Source organism: Camelus ferus, chromosome 17 (genome assembly GCF_009834535.1).
Source record: "Camelus ferus isolate YT-003-E chromosome 17, BCGSAC_Cfer_1.0, whole genome shotgun sequence".
Lineage (NCBI taxonomy): Eukaryota > Metazoa > Chordata > Mammalia > Artiodactyla > Camelidae > Camelus > Camelus ferus.
The window spans coordinates 7,685,011-7,711,829 of NC_045712.1; the positions used below are offsets into that span (position 1 = coordinate 7,685,011).

General features: G+C 42.5%; 1 protein-coding gene across 1 annotated transcript in view; it reads left to right on the plus strand.

Moving 5' to 3' along the window:
* The window catches only part of RYBP (RING1 and YY1 binding protein), a 71,480-nt gene extending 50,828 nt beyond the window's left edge, over nt 1-20,652 (plus strand). The window contains exons 3-5 of the mRNA XM_032458089.1: nt 15,736-15,912; nt 16,007-16,105; nt 16,571-20,652. Of these exons, the coding sequence (XP_032313980.1) occupies nt 15,736-15,912; nt 16,007-16,105; nt 16,571-16,823 (529 nt within the window). The 3' untranslated portion in view covers nt 16,824-20,652. The remainder of the gene's footprint in view (nt 1-15,735; nt 15,913-16,006; nt 16,106-16,570) is intronic.
* The last annotated feature ends 6,167 nt before the right edge of the window (nt 20,653-26,819 follow it).

The window sequence follows — 26,819 nt, forward strand, 5'->3', positions numbered from 1 at the left end:
CTTATATCACTTATGTGGAATCTTTTTTATAAGTTCTCTTTAATTCTGTTAATTTCTTTAAAAGACATGTTTAAAGTAAAGATTAACACTGCATTCTGATGTTTATGACAAATGTAGATGATACTTGTATCTACAGTGACACAAATTATAGGGAGATGTAGCTGAACTATATATCTTTATTTTTTGTCTGCTGTGGTTTTTATTCTGTTGTGGAAAAACCACTTAACATGAGGTCTACTCTCTTAACAAATTTTTAAGTGCACTATTACTTATGTGTAGAATCTTAAAAAAATGATATGAATGAACTTATTTACAAACCAGAAATAGATTTCCCCCAAATAGAAAACAAACTATGGTTACCAAAAGGGAAAGGCAGAGTTGGGGGATGGATAAATTAGGAATTTGGGGTTAACGTCTCCTATATATAAAATAGATAAATAGTAAGGACCTACTATAGCACAGGGAGCTATATTCAATATCTTGTAATGACCTATAATGAAAAAAAATCTGGGAAAGAATATATGTGTATAGGTATAACTAAATCACTGTGCTGTACACCTGAAACTAACGCTACATTGAAAGTCAACTACAGTTAAAAAGAAAAAAATTTATCCCAGGCAAAGATTGTCCAAGTCAGCGAACCTGTTAGTCTTTCTGGGCCCCCCAACTCACCTTTTTTTCAGGGTGGTTGGATGGTGGGGATTATGCCCCTTAAGCAGGGAGTAACTTTGGAGGTGCCACTGTTTTTCAGTTATTTTAGATCTGTGGGAAGAGCTCGATCAAGTTGGGAGGAACAGTAACGTTGTTTTCCTTCACCACAGGCTGTTTACTCTTTGGCACACGCACTCAGCCTTGGCGCATACCCTTATTCCTGCGTAAAATAGCTTCAGTTTCTTCCAGAGTCTGAAATCTTTTCCCTTTCCCTCCGCAGAATGCCAGAAGAATATATTTTAGATTTTAGAGGACACTTTTGTCTAACTAGACTCTTCTGTCATTCCACCTGGAACTTTTACCTCTGGCCACAAAATGTTTGATGATCAAGTATGTCTTTAGAACACAGAAGTAGTCTGTTAATAGACTAGTGAGTACATTCTGAGGAAATGTACTCAGAATATCCAGAGCTCTCACTTCCTTAGATACCACCCAACTCTTGTTATGGGTTATGCTGTCTGAAATACAGCACTAAATGGCATAGGATATAAAATGATTTATCACTTTGAGTGACTGACAAGTGTTTTTTCCTTTAGCTGGACTGTAAAGGTTTTCTTTGAGTACAGTGCTTAGAAATATAAAATAATCCAAGGAACTTTGATCCTAAAAACTTCTAGATTTTTTTAAGGGAAAAAGGATGAGGGCGGAGGCTGTGAGAAGAACTCATTCTGAAGGAAGAGCTCCTAGTGTATTATTTCAGCAACAGAACAAATGATAGTATTGGATTTTAACTTGTAGGATAAGGTAAATATCAATGAATTCATACTGATAAAAATAACTGAATGAATAAATAAATGAGTTTGAAGAGACAGCTTTCACTTAAGGAAGAATTCCAGTTAATAAATGTGGAAGGAAAAAGAGAACTAGAAAATCACCATTAGGCCAAAACAGAACAGTAGCAATATTTGCAAGGTCTGTGTTTGATTGCTAAAGTTGGTGTGTGAAAGTTTGAGGAGAAGCAGCATATTTGTATATATAGTCTCAAGATAACCCTTCTGAAGTCTTTTATTTAATAGATAATAACTTTAAGGTGGAGAAACCTGACAGATACTGCCTTACCCAAGTGGTCATGGTTAACATCTCTGGGCGTGAGACATGGACACATTGGGAACCCCTTGCTGTAATGCACTCAGGAGGACACACATCTTTGCCATGATGTCAAAATATATAACTTCATTCTGATCATAAGAGAGCCCCAGTTGAGAGACATTTCTACAAAATAACTGAGCATTACTCTTCAAAAGTGTCAGGGTTGTCAAAGACAAAGAGACTGAGGAGCTATCGTAGGTAGAAGGAGGCTAAACGTGTGGACGCCCAGAAGGGAGGCCGAAGGAGAAAAGGACGTTCGTGGGGGAAGTAGTGAGAAAAGTGGCCAGTTTAGTTAACAGTATTGTGCCCGTGTTAGTTTTCTGGTTTTGATAATTATATTTATATGAAATGTTAACATAGAAGGAGCTGGGTAGGGATATATGGGAACTCAGTCCTGTTTTTGCAACTCTAAAATTAGTTTAAATTTCTTTTCAGACCTCAAAAAAAAAAAAATCTCCGTTTTACCTTTGCAAGCTAGTGAATCAAATTTTCAGCAAATCTTTGAAGAAAGTGCACTTGCAGCGTTTTAATTTAAGAAGGAAGAAAAGCCCTTTCAAAGTCATTTTTGGAACATACAGAATCCTTACCTTGTCGGAAGCTTATTATAGGCCATGCAAATTGGCTTCATTTTGATGCCAAAGTCAGATGCTTTGGAGTGGAATACCAACTTGTATGATGCTTGTATCCGAATGATGCAGATACGTGCATGTATGCACTGTACCGTCATCCCAGTTTATCTAAGTGTCCCTTTTTAAAAAGCTAAACGTTAAGATAAATCTTTGTAATTGGAGGGCTTGCTGGTAGTGTGAGAATCCCAGGTGATTCTACAGTACTTACTCTAGTGATAATGTGGTTTCTCCAAGGTTAAATAAGTAGACTTAATAATTGTGCAGCGCTTTGAGAAGTCAGTTACTACCTGAAGATCTTTTTTCACTTTGATAGAGAAACAGAAGACCGAGAGCATTCCTAAAGGACTTAGACTTGATTTCCTAAGAATTTTGTGCTAGGTATTTGAAAATAGAGGCATTGCAGTGCAGAATGTCACAGCACAGCCTGCATTTTTCATACCTGTATGGTTGTAGGTGGGATGTGGTTTTTTTGTATCCGTGTGGAGTGTAGGTGGAATATGTGAAGTAGCTGGATTTGAGGTAAGAAGAAAGGTGAAGAGTTGAGGGGCATGTATGTGACCTAGCGAAGGAATGGAAGAGAAACCCTTCGTCTGGATGGGCACATCCTTGCCTGGCAGATTCAGACTTGTTCTCAGTCATCATTTGCTGCACCTTTCAATACTGGAAGCTTGCTCTTTCTCTTTTTTAATTGGTATACTATTCTTTGTTTTCCTCACTTTCCCTGGCTTCAGTTCTTCTTAAGGTTCGTTGGGTGGGCCGGGTGGGTTAGTGCAGAGAGCGTAAAGTTGGGATAAACTCCTCTAGCCTTTTTGCTGTTGGACCTTCGGGCTTTTTGGTCCCTTCAAAAACATCACAAAGTTATAAAAAAAAATTTTTTTTAAATACCACGAAGTTGTGAGAATTACGAGATGATATATGTAGGGCACTCAACACAGTGTCGCTCCATAGGAAGCATTTCCTCACCTATTAATTTTCTTCACTTCTAAACTGGGAGCTGTTCGGTCTCCGGGGTAGATAAATTTTATTCATTGAGAACCTACTATGTCCTAGACTTTTTGCTCCGGCATGGCAGTATCAAAGATGAGTTCTACAGGGTCCTTCAGTTCTGAGGCCCAGAGAGACTGTTAAGTACAGAATTTGAATAGTGTTACGTGACTTGCTGATACAGCATATGGTGTCTGCACCACACTGTACAGAGAACACACATTCTTGCAACCAGCATCAACTGAGCTACTGTTGGGAAACATGTAATTATTTTGAAGCAGTTTGGAGAGTGTAGCATAAAATGTGAAAGGCCGGGACTGCCTCAGAGATGTACATAATCTGGTGGGAAGAGACAGGTAAGTAGGGTGATGATGTAGAACATGTAAGTGGTGGGGGTGTGTCAGGGTGGTCTGGGAACCCTGAACATCTGGCCGTAGACTGTTATTTGCTGGGAGAAATTGGAAAAGCAATGGCATATAAGCCGCTTTAAAGTAGTTGTGAGCTTTGCAGATGAAGTATGAGGAAGGACATTTCAGAAGCTAAAGGAATCAGCAGGTAGGCAAATACAGCCAGTGATAAAAGGTGCTGTCTGAGAAAGAGAAGGTGGCTTGAGCCAGAACTCAGGAGCACCCTGGGGTGGTGAGTGTGGAGGGGTGGTGAGCTAGTGGGCAGTGTTGGCACTAACTCGTGAGGAGCCCCACCTATCACACTCGGAAGTGAAGATGGACTTCTGTGAGCCACAGCCAGTGGCAGAGGTTTTAAGCAGAGAAAGGCATTGCAACTTACTTGTTTGGACCTTTGGTCCCAGTAGCCTCACGTAAGATAACTAGAGGGAAGACTGAAAATGAGCAGGTAGGACATTGTGGAGGGAGAGGTGTGAGCCCTGAACTAGAGCGGAGGATGATGATGGAGATGGAGAAGTGGAGGTGAGGTAGCTGACGTGGGTAGCCCACGTTCTGAGATCCTGTGGCACGTGGAGAATGAAGAAGAGGAGAGGATACACCCAAGTGTTTCCAGGAAGCTGTTCTGAACATGGCAGCAGTCAGTTTGCCCCTGAAAACATCAGATGGCACCCGCTATGGTACTGCACTTGCCTTCATTTCATCAAACTTATTTGCTTAGGAAAGTTCTTTTGAGAATTTTGCTTAGACAGGAAAAGCAAAGGTACTCACGGGGAAGGGCTGCACAGAATTACCTTTTTTAAAGAAAGAATTACTATTTTATATAGAAATGTTTGTTAAGGTAATGTCCTAAACACCACTTTCTCTGATCCTCCTGAATAGAGTAGATACAATCTACAAAGAATTGATAGTCAGAATTTTTCAACAGATATTTTCTTTGGCTAAAGTGGATTTTGGTACTTGTATGTCTAATTTCTTAGGCACTGAGATGAGATGTATCCTGGCACCCGCCAGGGATATAATATGTGACTAGCATCAGTCCCCTGTAGCCTAGGGTTCCGTGTCTGAGAATTTATTCAGGGTTGGATTGCAACTGTTTTGAAGAAAGGAAAAGAATCACAGGAAGTTTCAAAGAGCGAAACTTGAATTTTCCATGTGTTGGCAACTATTTAAATAGCATTTAAATTGTAATAGGTTAAGTGATCTAGAGAGGATTGTAAAGCATACAGAAAGATGTGCATAGGTTATAAACAAATATTATGCCCTTTTGTACACGGGACCTGAGCATTGCAGATTTTGGTATCCCTGGAGGTCCTGGAACCAGTCCCCCTTGGGTACCAAGGGATGACTGTATTGACGGCTTATCACAAAATATCCTGGTATTTATTCAAGTTTCTATTCCTGTCAAAAAAAATTCTAATTATTTCGTAGTGTTCTGAGAAGTGTTTCATCCATGTGTAGCCATTATGACCATCGTTTAATTCAAAGACTTACTGTACTGTTTACATTGCTGTATGGATCCCTCTTTTCACCTGTGCCACACTGTTTTTCTGTCCCAACACAGCAAAATCATGTCTATTGAGTGAAAGGGATTCTCAAGCTCAGTGCTAGTGTCTCTAGCTGATAGAGTCTTTCAGAGTCTTCACCTTCATTCACATCTAATTTTTTTAACCATTTGCAGTAATAAAATACCCTAAAAATTACCTTTCCTTCTGGAACTAAAGACCACAATTAGCCTGAAATGCCTGAAGTATAAGATGACGTTAGTTGTCAGAGTTGTAATTGTATAGAGACCATCCAGTAGTCTTCCCTGAAGCATCTGGTGATAGATCAGACTCGTCTCTTACACACAGAAGTTGCTTTACATTTTTACCTTTGTTTTTTCCCCCTAGAATAGGTGCTACATACTAAAATAATGATTTTTTTATATTATTATTTAAGACCTGAGCAAGGATATGTTTCCGACCAAATGTGTGGTGCGTAGCTCTGTAGAGTTACCAAAGACTTACGTTTAATCAGTGCAACTGATACATCTTATGATTGGTAAATCTATGTGCTGCTGTATATAGTACAGAATTTTATTTAATAAAACTCTTGCAAAATGTTTGAGAGGCTTGATCCCACAACTTAATTTTAAAAAAGGTTGGTGGAGGGTGTAGCTCAAGTGGTAGAGCGCATGCTTAACATGCAGGAGGTTCTGGGTTCAATCCCCAATGCCTCCTCTAAAAATAAATAAAATAAATAAAATAAATAAACCTAATTACCACCGCCTCCCCCCCAAAAAAACCCCACACAGTATCAGTATATTCAGAGCTCTTAGAACTCTTCTTTCTAAATCCTACCCTCTTATTAGACTGGAGAAAATATTACACGTGTTTTTGGCAGATATCTTTTGATAAAGTTTTGATGGGAGAAATGCTGTTTTTTGCTAGGCTGCCTTCCCATGTTTGTCCGTATTTCTATTCTCCTATTTTATGTTTTTGTATAGAACAGTGGTTCTCACCTGGGAGTGATTTTGCCACCCAGAGAATTTTTGACAGTGTCTGTCAGAACTTAGGGAGGGAGGTGCTGCTGGCATCTGATGGGCAGAGGCCAAGGATGCTGCTAAACACCCCTCAGTGCATAAGCATGGCCCCACAGCTAGGAGTTAGCACATCTAAGATAGTAGCAGTGCTTGGTTGAGAAGCCCTGCAGTAGACATCCTTAGGAAGCGATGATAGGCTTTCGGAAAGTTTTGATTACCAGTGATTTACAAAACTCATTATAACATGATAATATGACCATGAACTAGCCTGTTTTTTAGAACTGTTATTTTCTAGTATGTATGTTTTTGTTTTAAGGATTAGATTCAAGGGAATCCTTAAGATTACCTTAATTTAGTCCAACCTGTTAATTTTACAGGTGAGGAAACCAAGACCTGAAGAGGGAAGTGATTTGTTAGACTTTGGATTTCTTTGAATTATCTAAATAGCTTTTTTTTTCCCCTTTGAAGAATTACTAATTCTGTGTGCTTTGTAAGTGCCCATTTTTGAGCCATGAACTATAATTTCAAAATGGTTAAATGAATTTTAAATGGGATCTCTGATAGCTATAAAGTAATTTGCAGAGCAGATTGGATTGCTCCAGTATAGTGTTTCTTGGAGAGAGAATGACTTGATTCATCATCAAGTTTATTTGCATCTGAAAATATGGTTTGCTTAGAGATTTGTATTTTGAGATCCCTCTTAAAATTATTGGCATGATTTATAAGGTAATTGGGGGGGGGGGATTGGAAGAGATCATTTCAAAGTCACTAAGCCAACAGTATACTTAGTAAAATGTACCTCATGCAAACTTGCCTGGACCTTAAGAACAGATACTCTATTTAGTTGTCTTTATTAAATATTGAATACAAGTATCTGAGATAAAGGACCAGTGAGATCACTTACTAACCCTGTTCTAATGCCTTTTATCAGTAAGGAAACTGAAGTTTGAAGAGAGCATGTAATCCCTCCAAGGTCACTGACTTAGGAGAGGGCTAAGGCATCTCACCTGCTGAGTCCTGTGGTCCAGCTTGTGTGACAAGAAGCAGCCCAGAAAACACAAGGGACCCTTAACAGAGATCTGGGCCATTGCAGTCTAATGCCTTGTATTTTATCAGTTCTTTGGAAAATAAGCGTATATCCAGACACATGCAGAGTGCGTAGTACCCTGCCTTGGCGTAGAGTAGGCACCAGGAAAAGTCTGTTTAATGAATTTGGAAACATAAGTGAGAATGAAAGGTGGAACTGGAAGAGGAGATGGCACAAGGAATGTTACGACTTTCTCTGCTCCTTTACCCAAGGGTGTTTTGGGAAGCGGGATGCTGGCCCGGAGAGGAGGGATTTGGTGCCTGCAGGGGCTTCCTCCTAAGCGAGCTGTGTGTCCACCACTTCTGTGGTCACAGCCCCAGAAGCTGCCGTGACGCTTGTGCTGCCTCAGGTGTAACGGCGGCCCTGAAGCACTGCTCACACCAGCTCCTCAGTCAGCAGAAGTCTCTTTTCAGTCTTAACATCAAAGTGTTTTACTGTAGAGTATATTGAAAATAAGGAGTAGCGGGTATCAAAAAGAAATGCAGTTAGCCATCTTCAAAACAGGTCCGTTTTGAAAACAGCTGAGAAAACATTTTTCTTTTTATGATGCCAACCAGCACATTTTGTCAGTGGGCTTGCTTTTGGGGAAATGCTGTGAGAGATCTACAGGGCGTACTTATTATGGGACATTTACTTAAAATACTTGAATGACCACAACAAAATTCTGATATTTTAGGCACCACAAGGGAGAGGAAATGAAACAAAGCCAGGTTTACAGTCAATGGTTGGAATACTTCAAGCCCACTTCTTGAAAGTTGTTCTTATGTTTACTAAGTTTAGAATTTTTCTTTATCTTCAAAACATTTTCTTGACCTTCATTTGGAGGTGATGCTGCTTTTCATGGTTTGTTTGTTTTTTTTTTTTTTTTAAGTTTTGCTGAGAGAGAATTTAAGCTTGAGGTATTTTAGAAGTTGTCTTCTAAAGAAAGCCTCTACTTTCCTGGCCTGTGATGAAGCAGCAGACTTGCACAGTAAAATATTTGGTGTGGTCTTAGGGTAGCAGTTCTCAAACTTACTGGTCAGAGGATCCTTTGCACTCTTTAAAATTATTATGGCCCCCAGTAGCTTTTGCTCACGTTGGTTATGTCTATAGATGCTTTCTGTATTAGCAATTAAAACTGAGCAATGTTTTGAACACAATAACATACAGACTTGCAATTCACTAGTTGTCAGAGCAGTGGTGTCATGTGTCGTTTAGTCTTTGGAAAGTGAAAAGGCGAGTAATGTCTTAGAATTATTATGGAGATGATTGTTAGGGAACTAGTTTGGGCCTTGTAGACCCTCCTGAAAGTGTCTTTGTATACCCCCGGGGGTCTCTGGGCCATACTCCGAGAACTGGGCTCAGATATCTGTACATTGCTGCACAGAGGTTAGTTATAAGATAGAGGTTTTATTTTCCAGAGTCAAGACCACTTGTAGCCCCTTTTACTTTCTGAGTATATGTTCCTGAGTTGCAGAGAAGTTAGAATACAGACGGTTACGGTGCTCAAATATTTGTTAGATAAGTGTGTTTTCAGAGCATAAGAGACATTTGAGTACTCAGGAAGACAATTTTAAATCTACAGTAGAACATTTCAGATTCTGCTGTTTATTAAGTTAAGGAGGCTTATGTTAGTTCTATTGGAGCCACTTGTCCTAACCAACTTGTGTCTGGTAAGAGTTTGTGTAGTACCACGTATATCGTAAAATGAAATCTGGTAGCCTCCCCTAAAGGCATCTCCTTTTAAAAGGAATATCTGCAAAACCACAGTTCTCCGCAAAATAAAGCAGAAAAGCTGGCAGCTTTATCAGTGAGGCTCCTTAGTATGGCTGTTGCTACCAGGCAGTGTGATTTAACTTCTGGACACTAACTTGTTCCAGGGAGTTCTGTCTCTAGAACCGTTTCCTTAGGGCAAGGCTTACCAGCTTCTTTCACTTGTAAATCTTTTCATTTGCCCTCCAGTATCTGAGGAAGGGTGATAGACACAGCTACTGCTGGAAGAAGTAGTGCTCTGGAATGTATGTCACTTTAAAGGGAACTACTCTATCTACATGTTCTGTGTAAGTGTATGGTGACAAGAGCCAAGTGGCCCTTACCCAGGCTCAGTAGCACAGTCTGGATAAAGTCCAGAGGCTGTCCGTACTCCAGAGTCCAGCTCTTCCTTTCACCTGGGAAGATGACAGAGGGAAAGCTACTTTAAAGGGGGTGGCTTTTTTTTTTTTTTTTTTTTCGATAGTGGAGTCAGATTTGAGTAAGAAACCAGTTTTCTGATACAGAGCGGAATAGTTCTTCTACCATTCAAGGATGCCAGTCGAGGATGTATACTGATGGGTAGAAGTGATCTGGAATAAGAACTGAGACCCCTTCGGGCCACCCAGTGGCTCATTCTAGAAGATGAGCCAAAGGCTTGAGGAATTTCATGAAGACAGGTGTTTACATGAGAAAGGAAAGAACTGTTTAGGAGAGAAAAGAACAGCAAGAAGGGAAACTATTTGGGGAGCAGAGGGAATTAAATAATGCCATGTAGTGTATGATCTCAGCAAAGTTAAGTGACAGAGCACTTTTTAAAGTGCCCACGTTATAATGGTAATAGGCTTCAGTGCCGGTCACAAGGCCATGGAGACTCTGTATTAAGCTAGTGCAGCATGACCTGACATCGCGGCAGGAGCAGCTCTGGGGAGGGCTATGAGTCTCGATCTTTCCAAAGCGGAGCCAGCTAGGCCTGAGTTACGCCGACAGGGGCCTAAGCCAGCAAGCTGAAAGGGCACCCTAGTCACTGGGACTAACAGCTGGTACAACAGGGGCTTAAGTTTCCTGCTTCAGGGAAGAACTTGATTGGAGCTGTTGTGTGGTTTTGTCTTCTCGTAACTGAACGCATAAATATTTGTCCAGCGGTCTGTTAAGATAACCAGTCCTTTAAAATAGTGGCAAAGAAGACACCTAGAAACTCCCTGGGAATTTACTGAACCAGATTATCTGCCATATTTATTTCCTCATCTGTCATTCTTCATTGGGCTGGATTGAATCCCATTGGTGATTCTTAGTAATAACTGCATCAAATAGGAAAAGGTGCAGATAATTTTATGAGATTAAAATCACTTATTGCAAAGCTCTCAACCTAGCATACCAGACTAATAGTCTAGAGAGTCTGATTCTCTAGGGTCTAGTTGTAAATCCTCTTTTTTCAAACTGGGAATATTAGTGGCTGTCTAACATACCCTTTAGAATTGCTGAGGATAAAGTGAGGCAATAAATTAAAATATAAGTTTAGGGGGAAGGGAAAGAGCTCTAGAGGGAGCTTAGTTACTTCATACCTGTTCTATCTGTGCATTTCTAGATTAAAAAAAAGTCTTACATCACCTTTAAAGATCTCATGGTCATTGGTGTTGGAGCTAGAATCCTGACTTCTGTGTTCTCACAGCATTTCTCCTCTGCTTTATTTTTGGTATTTAAAAAATACATAGTGAATCAGGAGTGGGGAGGTAAAATGAACAGAAGACAGGTTGTTCTTGTAGGGCCTTTTTTTCTGTACCCATCACCAAAGCTGGAAGCCATCAAGGTGTGGTTGACAATGTTGGGATGGACAAACTCTGATGCTGGTGACACTGCCTTAGAGGGAACTACAGGCATTACCTGATTTAAAAATGAAATATATTCTACAAATGTATTTGCAGTTTAATTGTTTCAACTCAATACATTATTGTATGCAGACCAGTGCAGATGAAGATCAGATTTACTCACATCATTATGGTTTTAACAAGGTACTTTTGCAAAGAAAAAAAAGTGCAGTTTATAAAGCATTTGTACACATTTGGCCTGTGCAGTTCTCTGAGGTTGGATCAATTATTCCTATTTCATCTTCAAAGTACTTCAGTCGGCAGATGTTATCGAATATTAGCTGTGCAGAGTACTTTGCTACATTCCCAGCTCGGGGAGGGTGTTTCGAGGGCATCAGTAGTACAGAAATTCCGTCATTGTTAGATGGGGGTAAGGCCAACCCAGTGCATGTGTGCAGGATGAACTTTTGAGCATAGAGACAGGAAAATAGGTCCTGTGGAGAAGTCTTCTAATTGATGTGATCTTTCATAAAGAATCCTGGGCTCCTAATAGAGTAAGCTAAGTGGAAAAGCATTCTCAGAGTGGTTAAATCCTTGAAGTTGCTAATTCTTCAGTTAACAGATTGCCAAGGCAAGGAATTGATTGGGGGGAATGGAAATGGAAAGGCAGTGTCCAAAGAACTCAAGTTGACTTGGTGAAGACATTTTGTAAGTTGCAAAGTACTCTTTTTTTTTTTTTTTAATGGGTGAGTTGATTGTCTGATTGCAGTCTTCCGAGTATTCTAACTAAAAGTGGAATTCTGCAAGTGGGCAAAATGCACAAATGATAGTTCAAGAAAAGCTGGACATAATCAAGGAAAAGAAATGATTTATTATTGTTCTTTGTTGCCTGAACAACAGGAAGATGCTTTTGTCTCATTGCTCATTGTGGGAGCTAAGATGTAAAGCAGCACGTGAGAAATGATCTCAGAGCCCACATTGTGCTGAGCACACAGTGGAATAGGACAGGGTTTGCCCGTGTCCCCACAGTGCCCCTTGTGCATGTGTCAGAGCAGTCCAGGAAGATAGCTTGTTTCTTGCTTTCATTTATGTTCATGCATGCTTGAACTCTGAAATTTTTCCTTGTCAGAAATTAACAATGTCCGTAGATAAAGATTTGCTTCATGTTATAGAATCAGCTCTTCTCTGAAATATTAGCTGTTTAAATGCAAATAGATAGACAAGATTTCCTGATGTCTGATTTTGAAGTTTGACAGCAGATTTTCATTTTTAAACTCTATTGAAATGGCAACAATAAGCTTATAAAATAATTTTAAGTTTTTTTAATTAAAAAATACAGTTTTGAAGAAGAAAACAGAAAAAAAAAATTTGTTGGTTGCCAAACATACTCATAAAGGAATCCAGGCGCCCTGTTGTATACTGTAGCATTTCTGGTCCAGTGGGGCTTTTTGTTTGTTTTTGTTGGTGGTGGTTGATTGGCGTCAATTTGAGGCTTAGGCACCAAAACCTATAAGCCGTGTGCTTTGATCTAATACTTCCACTGTATTGTGAAGGCTCTTAATTACCTACTTAAGATATATTATTTGAGAAATTTTATAATTTTGTAGAGCCCAGACTCTCAACTCTGTGGAAGGATTGACTTCCTGCAGTATGTTGCCAGTTCTGCCCATTAAAGGAGCAGTTCACAGTGTGTTGTGACACTTAGGACTTCATTAAGTAATGTAAATCTGTGGGAAGTAACTATTTCTCACTGATCAGCAGTGTTAAATACCATGATAAGGGTTCATTCCTTTCAGGAAATGTTGCATAGGCGTTGGAAAACATTCCTGCCAGCTCCTCTCCTCCTGCCCTTGTCTCTTCTCTTAAGGACAGCCAAGTAGGCCTTTTCTTGCGGGGGGGGGGGGGGTGCTCGTGTGCATGGTGGGATTCTCTGCCAGGTGTCTAAGGGACTGTAGCCTGAGTTGACCTGGGTCTTTCATCCCTAGTATCCCGTGCCTGAGTCACATCACCCTCCCTACCCACTGCACACATCGCACACGCACACGCGCGCGCACACACACACACACACACACACACGGTGGGAAACTGATTTGAGGTTACGTAAAAGGTGTCTGTAAAAAGTTCCAATAGATCTGGGTTAAAAATCCCAGCTTAGCCCCTTACTGTGAACCTTAGACAGGTTTCTTAATCTTTCTGCTTTCAATCATCTCAGTTTGAAAAGTGAAGACAACAATGCCTGCTCTCAAGGATGTGTGCTGAATTTAGCTTCTTAGCGTGCCCGTCCTGTGATGGCTGTGAGACGGTTCTGCCTCTGCTGCTTCAGGGGCAGGTTGGACGGTCTTGCCTGGGGAGCCCAGCAGGGCGGGGGCCGGGCGGGAGTAGGGTGCGTGTGGCCCTCCTTTCACAGGAGATCAGAGAGCGTTGACCTGGAAATAAGGAGGGGACGGATGACAAGGGCGGCCAGGGCAGTTCCGACAGTGTGGCACCTTTACTTCCTCTTAGAAGGAGTAGAACGTGTTAGAATGGCTGCTGCCGCCTTTGTTAGAACCTGTGTGAATTCAAGGTTACCTTTCACAGGAGGGCGTGTGTGTGTGTGTGTGTCTGTCTGTCTGCCTGTCTGTCACCGGGACTTAGAGTACCCTCCCCCGTTTCACTAGGGGCACTTCACATCTGCTTGAATCCGTTGCTCAATGGCAAGCGAGGCCGCTTGCGGTCCAGGCTGAGGTGTTGGTACCTGTGACTGGGTTTCATGCTGTGCCACCCATGACCAAGGCCTGTGTTTGCTGCCGGCCGACAGGAAACTTGGCCCTTGGTTTGCTCCTTTGTTGGTAGGTTTTCTGTCAAAGCCACACTCGCACGGAACCGGCACTGGAACCCTCAGAACAGGCCCAGTGGCTTGCACGCGCGGGCTCGCCTTGATGACGTCATAGGCGTCTGTCCCCGCCTTGTCCTGTATCCTCTTTTCAGCCACATCACACCCCCTCCTAAGAGGTGCTCCAGTACGTGCTTAACTTAGGCTCAGTGTGTCATGTAACTAGCAACTCTCTTTGTTGGTTTTCTTGCACAAAAATTGCAGAATTCTTTGAAAAAGAAACTTGGTTTGGTTTGGTTTTTCATAGGTTGGTTTTTGTTTTGGTTTTTTCCATTTCTGTTCCTCTGCCACTGGCGCTCTCATTGATGAGCCAGACCTAGTCCGTCTGGTTATTTTTCTCTGGCCAGTGCTCCACTGAGGGGAGTGAGGGGGGGCTGTAGGATCTGACGGGGATCCTTACGTAACGGCGGGCAGTTACTTCACCTCATTAGTGACCCACTTGGATATTTATTTACTACGTTGTGCTTCGAGAGCTTATATTGTAAATGTCAACCTAGATGGGAACGTCTTTGAAAATTAATAGTGTATAGGGATGGGCATAGGCTTTCCTTTCTCCCTTTTTCATTTGGGTCTGAATGGTAATGCATTGAGAGAGGCTGTTGGCACCACTTACTATTCGTAAACAGTAGTGTTAAGAGCCAGTGTCAGTTGGAGATTGGTGCGGACAGAATGGTTGATGGCACAATGAATGTATCACTTGTCTAAGTTTTTTTTATAGTGACTTTCAATCTTCACCCCCTTGGGAGCTACTATGAACCAGTTACCTTCTATTTATTGCTCTATATATGTTGTGCATGCCAGTCACAGAACTGCAGGGGAGCAGATCAAGTCAGAATAATTAGATTGAGGAGTGAATGTCACACTTTTAATTTCATTCTCTTTTCAAGGGATTACCAGTGTCTATTTAATAAAATGAGATTAACCCTCTGCAGCAGAAGTATTTGAAAGCTGTCAGTCAGTATAATCTTGACAGCTGAAAATAAGTGTTGCTCTAACCACTGTTAAATGTTTTATTGGCTGAAATTCTTGACTGCACAGGGTTGTGTGTGTGTGAGTACAGGTGTATACATCATCAGCGGTAGATGTACAGAGAGTTGATATTAAACAAAAGGTTTATGGACTTAACCATACTACCTAGAAATAATATAGAAATAACACCATATAATTTAGCCTTTTTTTGAAATATAGTTGATTTATAATACTGTGTTAGTCTCAGGTGTATAGCAAAGTGATTCAGTTATATTTTTTTCAGATTACTTTCCTTTATAGATTATTACAAGATACTGACTATTTTTCTCTATGTCATATAGTAAATCCTTGTTGCTTACCTATTTATATATAGAGTGTGTTATCTGTTAATCCCATGTTCCTAATTTACCACCACCTTCCCTTTCCCCTTTGGTAACCATAAATTTGTCTTCTGTATCTGTGAGTCTCTCGTTTTATAAATAGATTAATCTGTACTGGGTTTGTTTGTTTTCGATTCCACATATAAGTGACAGTATTTGTCTTTCTCTAACTTCACTTAGTGTGCTGTTCTCTAGGTCAGTCCATGTTGCTGCAAGTGACAATAGTTCATTCCTTTTTATGGCTAAGTAGTAGTCCATTGTATAAACATACCACAACTTATTTATCCAGTCATCTGTCAATGATTGTTTCCATGCCTTGGCTGTTGTATATAGTGCTGCTGTGAACATTGAAGAGCATGTATCTTTTCAAATTAGACTTTTCGTCTTTCTAGATATGTGCCCAGGCGTGAGATCGCTGGATCATACATATAATTTACTTTTGAGTTGCCAGATACTAGTAATAAAATACTTAAGAAATTATGAGGCCAAAATGTTAAAAACTGAAGGAATTAGTAAAGCAAATGATGACGCTTTTTTTCCTTGAATGTTTCAGAAAACCCCGGATCAACTCCCAGCTGGTGGCACAGCAAGTGGCACAGCAGTACGCCACCCCCCCGCCCCCGAAGAAGGAGAAGAAGGAGAAGGTGGAGAAGCAAGACAAAGAGAAGCCGGAGAAAGACAAGGAGATTAGTCCTAGTGTTACCAAGAAGAACACCAACAAGAAAACAAAGTAAGACCCTGGGTAACTCAGCACAGTACTATATTATTTTGCAGGTGAATCAGAAATGTCATTGAAATACCTCTTTTTGTATCTCCCCTTTCAGACCAAAGTCTGATATTCTGAAAGATCCTCCTAGTGAAGCAAACAGTATACAGTCTGCAAATGCTACAACAAAGACCAGTGAAACGAATCACACCTCAAGGTATTTGAAACTAGAATGAAGTGCCACGCTGCTGCCCTGATTCACCTGGTCATAGGCAGGCAGGAGCCTGGGCTGGTTTTGTGCCTGTGGGTTTATAGGCTGAGAAGGGGTGGGGTGAAGAGAAGGGTGTGGGACTGTTAACTTGCAAAATACATGCACATGTACACGAGCTGCTTTTATATCGCTGTGGCCAAAACAGGGGAAAGAGAAATTGATCATAATTTTGCAGTGGTCCAAAGCTTTGCTAACTGATGGTGGCTTCTATTCTTGCTAAGCTTAGTCAGCAGATTTGATAGTAAGGGTTGATACGTGTGCTGTTACTGTAGGTTCATTGCCACGGTGTTATGAAGTGTGTGTATGTGTGTGTGTGTGTGAGAGAGAGAGAGAGAGAGAGATGTTTGGCCAGGAATCCTTTCTAATCCGTAGCTTATTGAACAGACTGTCCCCCTGTGGTGTCCCTTTCAGGCCCCGGCTGAAAAATGTGGACAGGAGCACTGCACAGCAGTTGGCAGTAACTGTGGGCAACGTCACCGTCATTATCACAGACTTTAAGGAAAAGACTCGCTCCTCCTCGACGTCCTCATCCACAGTGACCTCCAGTGCAGGGTCAGAACAGCAGAACCAGAGCAGCTCGGGCTCAGAGAGCACAGACAAGGGCTCCTCCCGTTCCTCCACGCCAAAGGGCGACATGTCAGCAGTGAATGATGAATCTTTCTGAAATTGCACATGGAATTGTGAAAACTATGAATCAGGGTATGAAATTCACATCCTCCACCTGCCCATGCCGCTTGCATCCCTGGAGAATCTTCTGTGGACATCGACCTCTTAGTGATGCTGCCAGGATGATTTCTGCTTGCCATGGGCATCTGGCCACCAAGGAATTTCGCACCCTGACGATTACTCTTGACACTTTTATGTATTCCATTGTTTTATATGATTTTCCTAACAATCATTTATAATTGGATGTGCTCCTGAATCTACTTTTTATAAAAAAAAAAATCTGCTGTGCACAATTTTCCATGTACATTACAACTGGTTTTTTGTTTTTGTTTTGTTGGGGAGGGGGCGGGCTGGGAGGGGGGGGGAACTTTTATTTATTGTGTTCACAGACTCCATCCTTTCAGCATATCCTTTTAAGTTTAGTTCTTTCTTCCAGTTATACTATGTACTATCAGTTTTGATATAACTATATATATATATATAAATATAAAATTATATATAAAGGGTTATTTGAAACCAATCCATGGCAACGCTGGTGCTTGATACACTGTGAAGTGAATACAACATTGAACAGTCACAGATCTGGGACAGTCCCTTCTATGAAAGTGCTGAAATTAAATTAAAATCAGTCTTACGTGAAGTATGTTCCAGCCCACATGGGAACTTGACTCTCATCTGTCTAAAGAGTACTGGACGATAGAAAAATATATATTTTTTAAGCAATGTGAGCTCACATTTAAAGACTGCTCCAGATAGCCTGCATTTGCGGTGGAATAACTGACAAATCACAAGCGGTTTAGTTGGGAGGGCTTTGATCGTTCAGAAGTAACTAAACTAGCTCCAGAATGCCAAGTATTCGTGTAAATTACGGTTACATGTTAACATTGCTGTTCTCACATAAGCACTCATGAAAATACGGTATTCTGTAACTCGAATTCCATCCATTTTCCAGACCTCTCCTCACGTCTGAGGTAAATCTGTAAAGTGTCTCTTAGTTTTAGGATTAAAACCGTCGAAACTATTTTTGGTCCATCCAAGAAGCAAACCCCTGTGTCCACTTTGCACGTCATCGCAGCGGTGGTTTATGTGATCGTTTGAGATTTGTTTGCCTCATGTCTCCTCGTTTCCCTTACCCTACCAACTCAGTCGCAAAATGTCTTTCTCTTAAAATCTAGCCTTGTTTGTTTGACTGCACAAAGGTTATCAGCCACACAGCCAGTCCCAACATGGAGCTTGTCAGTGTCTGGAGACATTTCCCAAGTCCCCGCCATGGGAAGGACCTCAGTGGTGAGCGGTTGAAGCGCTGGCAGCCAGGGCTGCAGGGGAAGCTCCTGCTTCCTGAGAATGTGTGATCTCTTTCTCCCTCGACATAAAGACAGCTTGAGTCAACTCTTAAAAAAAAAACAAAACAAAACTTTTTTTCACTTTTTTTTTAAAACTGTCTTGCAAAAACAATTAAAAAAAAACAGGAAAAAGAAAAGGACCACTGATACGAATCCACCCCTCCTCATTTTTGAAATGTTTTATTTTGTCTTACTTTGTTTGGTTTAGGGTCTGTTGTGTTTGACTTTTACATTCATTCGCTGAATTCATAGACTTTAGAGTCATTTCAAGCATGGGAACTTGATGTCACCTTCCTTTATCTGACCATACTGTCTAGGGACTTTCTCGGGAGGGCGGCAGGTTGGTAATGAAACACCACATTTTGGTGTGAAAAACCTGGTTTGCTTAAGAATAGAAGTAACTTCTGTCTGTGGAGGCAACGAGTAAAAAGAACAATTAACAGCTTGATTTGAGTAGCCAACAGGAAAGGCTCCTTTCACATTTACATTAAAACTATTCTGTAGTCACTAATGTACCATCATTTAAATTCTGTTCTCAAAGGTGTAGATGATAAAGCAGTGCCATTTGTTGCTGTGGTCCTACTCTCAAATGCACAGACAATGTTCCCCCCTTTTAAAAATACCGCTTGTATCTGGGATGCAAGCTGTGCTTACCTTTTTAAATACATTTTTAAAGTATTTATTAATGAACCAAAGGAAATCAGATGCTTTCTGTAAGCATCAGGCTATATAATACATAGTGATTTGACTATGACTTTTAAATCCACATTTTAATATTAGTGGGGTATTGCAAAGACATTCCTTCTAAAGTTTTAATATTCCTTTTATTAAGGGTCTCAGGGAGGGTAAATTAGTCAGCCATATTTATTTTCCAGAGATGTAAGGAATTGCTAAGTTTTTTAATTAACTTTTTAAAAAAAAAAACTTAAAATGCCACCAAACTCATGGGTTGCACTGCTTTTGGAACCAATAAGTGTTGGTATGCACTTTGTTCAGAAACACTGTGTACTTTTTCAAAATTAGTTTCATGTAAAGTGATTGGACCCCTAGATTAGTGGAAAAAAGCTGATTAACCAGCTACTCATAGGCTGCTAATTAATTCATTGCCAGTGTCTTGGTTTTTCAGTTTTGCCTCCATGATAAATTCAAGAATAAATTAAAGGTTGGGGAAGGGTGAAGGAAGGGAGGATTGCTTTAGAACAGGTGAGATGACGAAATTGCCGTTTTGCTAGAAACTGCAGCTCACAGTGGGACTTCTCAGCAATCGGATGGTATTGGGCCCGTTTTTCAGCTGCTGTTGTGAATTCTTTTACGGTAGGTGATAGGGACTTAAGGCTTAATTTCTGAAATTGATGACATCCCTCAGGCATGTATTCTGGAAATGGAATTCCTGTAACTCCTGCGTTTGCAGTTTGCCCTGCAATTAGTAGGCAGCGCGTAAAACACTAGTGTAGATGATAAAGGTGTACGTTAAAAGAGGACCAGAAATACTTGGTATTCGGCGGCACAGTAAGCAGGTTATGAAAACAAAATAAAAAAAAAAGCACAGTGTTAACACTTGCAAGTTTCCATTTGTTTTAATACCACAGGATCTTTTCGATCTTTCACACTCGTCCGTGCGCACACACAGAGCTTAACTGACCTGCCCTGCTTGAGTCATGCAGTTGGGAAAGGGAAAAAAAAAAAAAAGGAAAGAGATCTTGACACCCAGAAAATATTTTAAGCAAAATCTTTCAGTTTCAATTTGGATAGTTAAAAACATTGGCAGAAGCTTCTGTGAGTTTAGTTCCACTAAGATGTTTCACCTGCCTTATCAAGACCATTCTCAGTCTACTTTTTTAAGCTACCGTATCTTAAATTATTGAAAATTTATTAATTGCTGAATATATAATAACCTTTGCTTGTATGTAACCGAAAATGGTTTAAGAGCCAACATTTAGAGTATGACAATGGAGCTGAACAGTTTTTAATGCGCAAGCAGTTCTGTTCTTGTGTATGACTTGTAACCTTAATTTACTGTGTAAAGATGGTTACATTATTTCCTTAGCTTTGTTTGTTGGAGACAAATAGAGAATGCTTGTTAAGTATGTCAAAACATAATCTTGTGAATTTTTGTTAATGTATTATACGAGCTATATTTTTCATTTGCCCAGAAAGACAGCTTGTATAACGCTTTTGGAAGTTTCTGCTCTGTAACGTCTTTAGAGCTGACAGTCTGTTAGGTTTGTTTTTTTCTTCATGCTAAAGTGTCAGTTTGGTGGTTTTGTGAACTGGTCAGAGATTCACAGGTCTTAAATGTTTTGGGGAAATTTATATTGGACACTGCTCTTTGTCTAGCAAATAAAAGATGTTAATATATTCCTGTTACTGGCATGTGCACGACTATGTTATTAGAAGCCACTTTATCATTTCCCTGCTTTAAATAGAAATGTCTATTTATGAATTCTGCTTGTAGTTTTTTCACAAATAAAATAGTAAAATTTACATTGAAATCTCTATTTTTGTGTGTCTAGATTTTAACCCAGAGGAAAACAGTTACTTTTTTACACTCAGATTTTTTTTTTTTTTGCTTGTGTAGTATTTCCAGTGGAATAGGAGGTGAAAAACTTGAATTTTCAAGATGTTGAAGTTGATTTGGGCGTCTAAGTCCATGGCTCAGAGATGCAGCAGAAAATATAATTGAACAAGGGAATAACTGAATATTGGAAGAAAACGAGCCGGTGTCTCTAGGTGGAACCTTTGAGATAGGTTGCTTAAGGACATGGAGACGATGACTAACTATGGTTAATTCAGTGTATGACCGAAAACCCTCAAAAGAACTGGGTTTTGGCCATCCCAGTTAGATCAGTTGTGACTCTGAGGTAAAGGAGGTGCACTGTTTAACCTAAAAGCCACACAAACAAAACCAGCTTACTGCCCTGCGCTAGGGAGACTGCCGCCGAGACAGTCAACGTGATCTTCCAGAGATGCGGCAACCGTAAGAATATGGAAACCACTTAAAACACTTTGAGGGTCCATCCCTGATGACTGTTCTTTATCCTGGGTCTGCACTTGAACGAGCACTGAGAGGAAGGGTACATGTGCTGCAGGACCCTGATTTGAAAACGAGTGTGTCCTGGTAAAAGAAAACAGCAAATTCTATTCTTTTTTGTCCTTGTTTTCAGTATTGAGTCACAATCCAAATCTGGTTCCCCAGGAGTCTTGGAAAGGATTTGGCTGTTGAAGGGCAGGGACCAGACGGTGTCTCTGATGTTTCCAGGGCCCTCAGATAGGCTATCGGCTGTACCCCCACCTCTCAGCTTTCTTTGGCACCCGAGGGGTCCTTGGTGAGGGTCCCCACCGCTGATGGCACTGGTACCGCATTTTGAGGAGGATGGAGGCTGCCTCATACACTGATTGGAGGGGTACAGCAAGAGATTGTTCCTTAAAACAATGAAAGTGGAAAGATGTCTTTTAGGAAGAGTGGATTCCTTCCAGTTGTGAAGATGAGAAGGGAGGTGAAGGAGCCTTCCCTCAAGTCTTTAGCTAAACCTCGCACTTTCAGACCCTGACTGAGGAATACCGTGGCCAGGGTGTGACAGCATCGTGGTAAGAAGCTCTTGCTGAATTGATCTCGGTAAAGGTAGTATGCTGTCTTAAGCTGGAAAGTGCCCAGGCTGAGCTCTGCTTTCCTAGTCCTGAGACATGGAAGCCAGCCAGCCCCTGGGGCAGCGAGGAGAAGACGCGGCTGCCAGGGAGGCCCCTGGTCTCTTCCATCCCTGACCTCCCAGCAGTTCTCAAGATCATCTCTGAAGCCTTCAAATCACAGCAAGGAAAGCTCCAGAGCCATCCTTGTGTTAGGATTAAGAACTCTCGATCAAGGTCTTGTTTGCCAGTCCTCACGAGAAACCAGGTTCTAACCTGGCTGCCCTTAATGGTGTTTGTCAGGAAAGGACCATCTTCTTCTCGGCAGCCTGGCCTCTGTTAAGCAAGGCAGAAACGGACCACTGAATGCTGCAGGGAAGGCTCTGATTTGTCCAGAAATGATCATAGGCCATGTCTGGAAAGATGGGGAGGGAGCTCAGGCCTGGGGAGACCCTGGAGTGAAGGGAATCCAGATGTGTTCTGCCTGATCAACCTGCCTTCTTTCCAGGCATCTAACTGCAAGGCTGGAGAGGAGGCTTGCTGTAAGGTATCCAGTGACTGGACGATTCTGTGGTCCCAGTTACACATCTGGTGCTGTCCTTTCCCAAAAACAGCTGTTAGGGATGAGAGTGTGGAGAGAAAGGCACAGGCTCACTCCTCCAGGTGCTTTTGACCTGGACCAGGCAAATAAGAGCCTAGAGCTCGCGCCGGGCATCACCCAGGGCTCTCGACGTACCTTTTTTAAGCTGAATTCAGACTCGGAAACCTCAACACAGCTCTCCAGGTATCCTGACCCCACATTCCTGTGAGGTGAAACTCATTTGCCCTTCCTGCCCTGGACCAAACACACCCAAAGCAACTGGGGAACCCTGCAAGTCAGTTTTTAATCAACTCTTCAATTGTGGAGCACTTCCTGGAGCCATGGGACATCTGAGCAAAGGTGGGCTGAGAGGCTTGGAGGAATCGGGAAAGAAGAGAACTAAATACCCGACACCAGCTCTCCAAAAGACTCAGGAGCAGATGGGACGGCCCATGCTGAGCACTGTCACTTTAAATGCCAGACCCACCAGCCTGCCAGCCACGATGGGTGTCACCTTGTAGGCCAGACCAGGACCTGCTCAGGCTGTCACACCAGTTCCACTGACCTCGGGGACAAATAACAGGACAGAACACCAAACGGATGTGACTCCTGGAAACAACAGGATGCACCTTTGGAGCCAGAGCTGGGTGACTCTCACCTCCACCTGGCTGGGCGACCTTGGGCAAGTCGCCTCCCTCGGTTCATTGTCCTCATCTCTGAAACAAACATCTTCTGCCTTGTTCTCTGCTCCACGGGGTCATGGGCCAGCGGCTCAGAGGTTGCTGATAATGGAGAGCAAAACTTTTCCGGAACACTCATTCTAATGCTTCACTGATGTCAACACCCGGAGTGAATGAGAAGGATTTGTTTTGTTTTGTGATTGTCTTATCTTGTTCTTAAATATTTATTTATCTATTTTTGTAGCTTTTTTTTTTCCTTTCTTGGCCCAGAGGGAGGAGCAACTGGTTGAAGGCCATGTGTAAATAAATCAAGTCAGGTGGCATTCTTGACAATGGCTTTGAACTTCTGTGTCTATAAACAGTGTTACAATAAATATGGTTTTCATCATTAAAAGTTTGATTTTTTTTAAATGATGTTCACTGCCCTCTTATTATCAAAAAAGAAAAAGTTGAGAGGTTATGAGAGAATTAGAGAGCCGTGTTGTACCTGGCGTCACCATGCAGTAGGAGCTTAACAAGTGTCCCTTGCTAGGCTGCACACACACACACACACACTTACACACATGCGCATGTATGTACACATAGACGCTCTTAATTGAGAATAGGACTTTCCATTCATTTGTAAACGTCACAAGTTCCTAGCACAGGGAGGTTTCAGCTACAAACCACTAGATCAGCCACACATACTCTCGTGGAGTGTGAATTCTAGATAAGAACCGTTTTGTCAGCCTGAGTAGTTCAGCCTTCACAGCGGCCCCAGAACGTGGGGAGCTCCATGTATGGGAGAGGCAGATAGATATATTTAACTGTATTCTTTGCCTCTTCTCATTTAAAGGAATTTATACCCGTCTGGAGAAGTCTACAGTAGAGTTATCTCATTGCCTAGAATCATTAACAACTTGCCAGAGTGGAAAATGTGTGAATTTGCGGCGTTCACCTCCAGGCAAGACCCTCCAATAAATTACACCATAAAGTTTCCAGCGACTCCTGCTTGAAAGATCATCCTGATGGTGCAGACGAAGGCAGCAGACAAATGGGCTAATACAAGGGAGGATCGCAGCATCTCCCATTCATTGTGCTGTTCGTGGTGGACACGCGTGGACCAGCTCACCTGTGAGGCCAGGAAGAGATGGGGACCACTTTGGGGGGCTGCTGAGCAGAGGCAGGGCTGCCAGCACCTAGCCGGGCTCACCCCTCTTCTGGAGAACTGGATGAACTGGGAATAGAGACCCATGTGACTGGGAGGTGGTGGGAATGACAGTTCACTCTAGAACCTTGCTTATGTCCCCAGCCTTAGGACAGTTCCTGTTTCATTCCGACTCTGTAAACCTGCTCTACTCAACATAAACGGGCACCATCCTAGCAAAATGTATTTGAGTAGCAAGAACAGCAGCCTTCACTGGTACTGTTTTTAGCGCCTTACGTGTATTATCTCCTGTCATCCTTGCAGGAACACTTGATTACGGCTGAGGTGGGGAAACTACAGCTCCCAGGGCCATCTCCTTCTCCTCTGCCTGTTTTTGTACAGCCCAGGAGGTAAGAATGGTTTTTTAAGAATAGTATTTGTGACATGCAAAAATTAGATGAAATTCGAATTTCAGTGTCTGTCAGTAAAGCTTTATCAGGCAACAGTGGAGTGGGGTCATCGCGACAGCGACCATGCAGCCCACGGAGCCTGAAATATTGATTATCTGTCCACCTATAGAAAAAGTGTGCTGACCCCTGGAATACACACCTGTCTGTCGCTTTCTCTGAGGTGAGCACTGTCATAGTCCTCAGTGTCTAGAACAGTTACTGGTGGGGTCAGCCTCGATAAATGGTTGTGGAATGAAGGAATCACTGCCTGTCTGATTTATGAATGAGGAAACTTGAGCACAGAGAGGTTGAGGAACTTGCCCAAGGTCACCCAGCTAGTGAGAGGCAGAATCAGGATTGAGATCAATGCTGCCGAATCCAGAGTCCTGGCTTTTAGTTTTCTAGAGGCTGAATGGGCATCTATCTCACAAGCATGTTCCTTGGAACACCAGTTAGGCTAGATGCCAAGCTGTGGCCAAGTAAGTTTGGTAACTACTGTTTAACATAGAAGCCCTCTTGGAATTTCACAGTGATCACTAGTATGTCAGAGGCTCCAAGAAGTCCTTCAAGAAATTAACTTTCTCTAATATGTTTTCAACACTTATTTGACCTACCTCCCACCTCCTGATGAAACTCTGGGCAAAGCATTTAGTGAAAAGACTTGTCATTAAGGCATACTCAGTACAACTTGCATCTCTGTGACCATGAGAAAATTACTGAGCCTCTCTGAACCTCAGTTTCTTTCTCTGTAAAGTGGTGAGGTGGCCGTAAGGATTTAGTGAGCTGAGGAGTTCCTGGCTCCTGGTAGATGCTCACAAAGTGTTGGTTCCCTGTTCCGCTCTGGGTAACTCAGGTGTCCTGCCTGCCTGTCACTTCCCATCATAAAGACCACATATGGGTCCTTGCACAGTTGCTTTGCAAAGGGATCGCTCATTTCACATTAGGTCCCTGTTGATTACAGAGTTGGCACCATTCACAGCCTTAACAAGAACCCCCACCACTGAAGAGGGAAGGTTCTAGCACCCTAACTGCAGACAAAAAAAAAATCCTCCCAGAGCATTTGGGTACCAACAGCATGGCCATGGCAGGGGGCCGGCTCTCCGCCTCATGGGTTTGTCCTCGTCACTTTCTGGAGCAGATTTAACAGTGTGCTCTGGCTGTCAGTCGCACTCTTGAATCTGCTCTCATCTTAGTCACACTCCTGCTTAAGTGAGTCGTTCTTGACTCCCTGGACACCAGAAGCCTTTCTTCCTGACAGCAGGTGAGATGCTGGCAGCCTCTTGACATGACCATCCACTTCAGTGCCTGCGAAAATCCCCACGGCCCCGCGGCCCAGACATCTGAAGATTTTGCTTAATAGAGTCGGCTGTCACCGGAGGGAGGTGTGCCTCCGGTGTGGGAGCCCAGCGTGAGGCCAGCTCTGCCCCAGCCCAGCCGGTGACCCGACCCCCATCACTGCCTGCCTGGGAAAGGCTGGCCCTCCCGGAGGGGGCCGAGGGAGGTGACAGGCCACCTGGCACGCAGGAGGTGCCAAATACATAAGGATCAATGCCAGAAGCACAAGGGTGGTGTAATACCACTTCAGTGTGTATTTTAACAATAAAACGCAGGACCTCCAAGAAATTCCAGGTTTTTAGTATCCACCGCTGCTTTGATGAGTGCTTTGTTGAAATGTTTGAGGAAGCCTGCTGTTTTCCAGTCTTGCAACTGCATGGAGCCTGGTTTGGGGAGAGGATGGGGAAGGGGTAGATATGTATTTGACAAGGCGTGGGCTCCAGACCCTGCTACACGCAGTTTCTAGCCTCCAGCTGGCGGCAGACACAGCCTCCCGCCCTCTCTCACATGTGCTGAGCACCTCTTAGAAGGCTGGGACTCAACCACGAGAAAGCCGGCCTGCAGCCCGCCTCCATTCTCAGCTCTTCTCTCCCCCAACAGGAAGCCACCCCCAACCCCAACAAAGCCCAGCACTGACTCTGCTGCTGTTTGATGGTTAAAGAACACAGTTCTAGGACAGCGGGTAGCCGATACCCTCGCCCCCTTCCCGCCTCCTCCCTACACGAATTTCAATTCTCCTGGAGAACAGGCTCTCCCGATCCAGGGCCACCAGTCCCACTGGGAGCTTGCACCCCAAGAGGCAGCAGGCCCTGTGGAAGGAGCCCAGATGACTGCCAGTCTCCCACCGTCATGTTGAA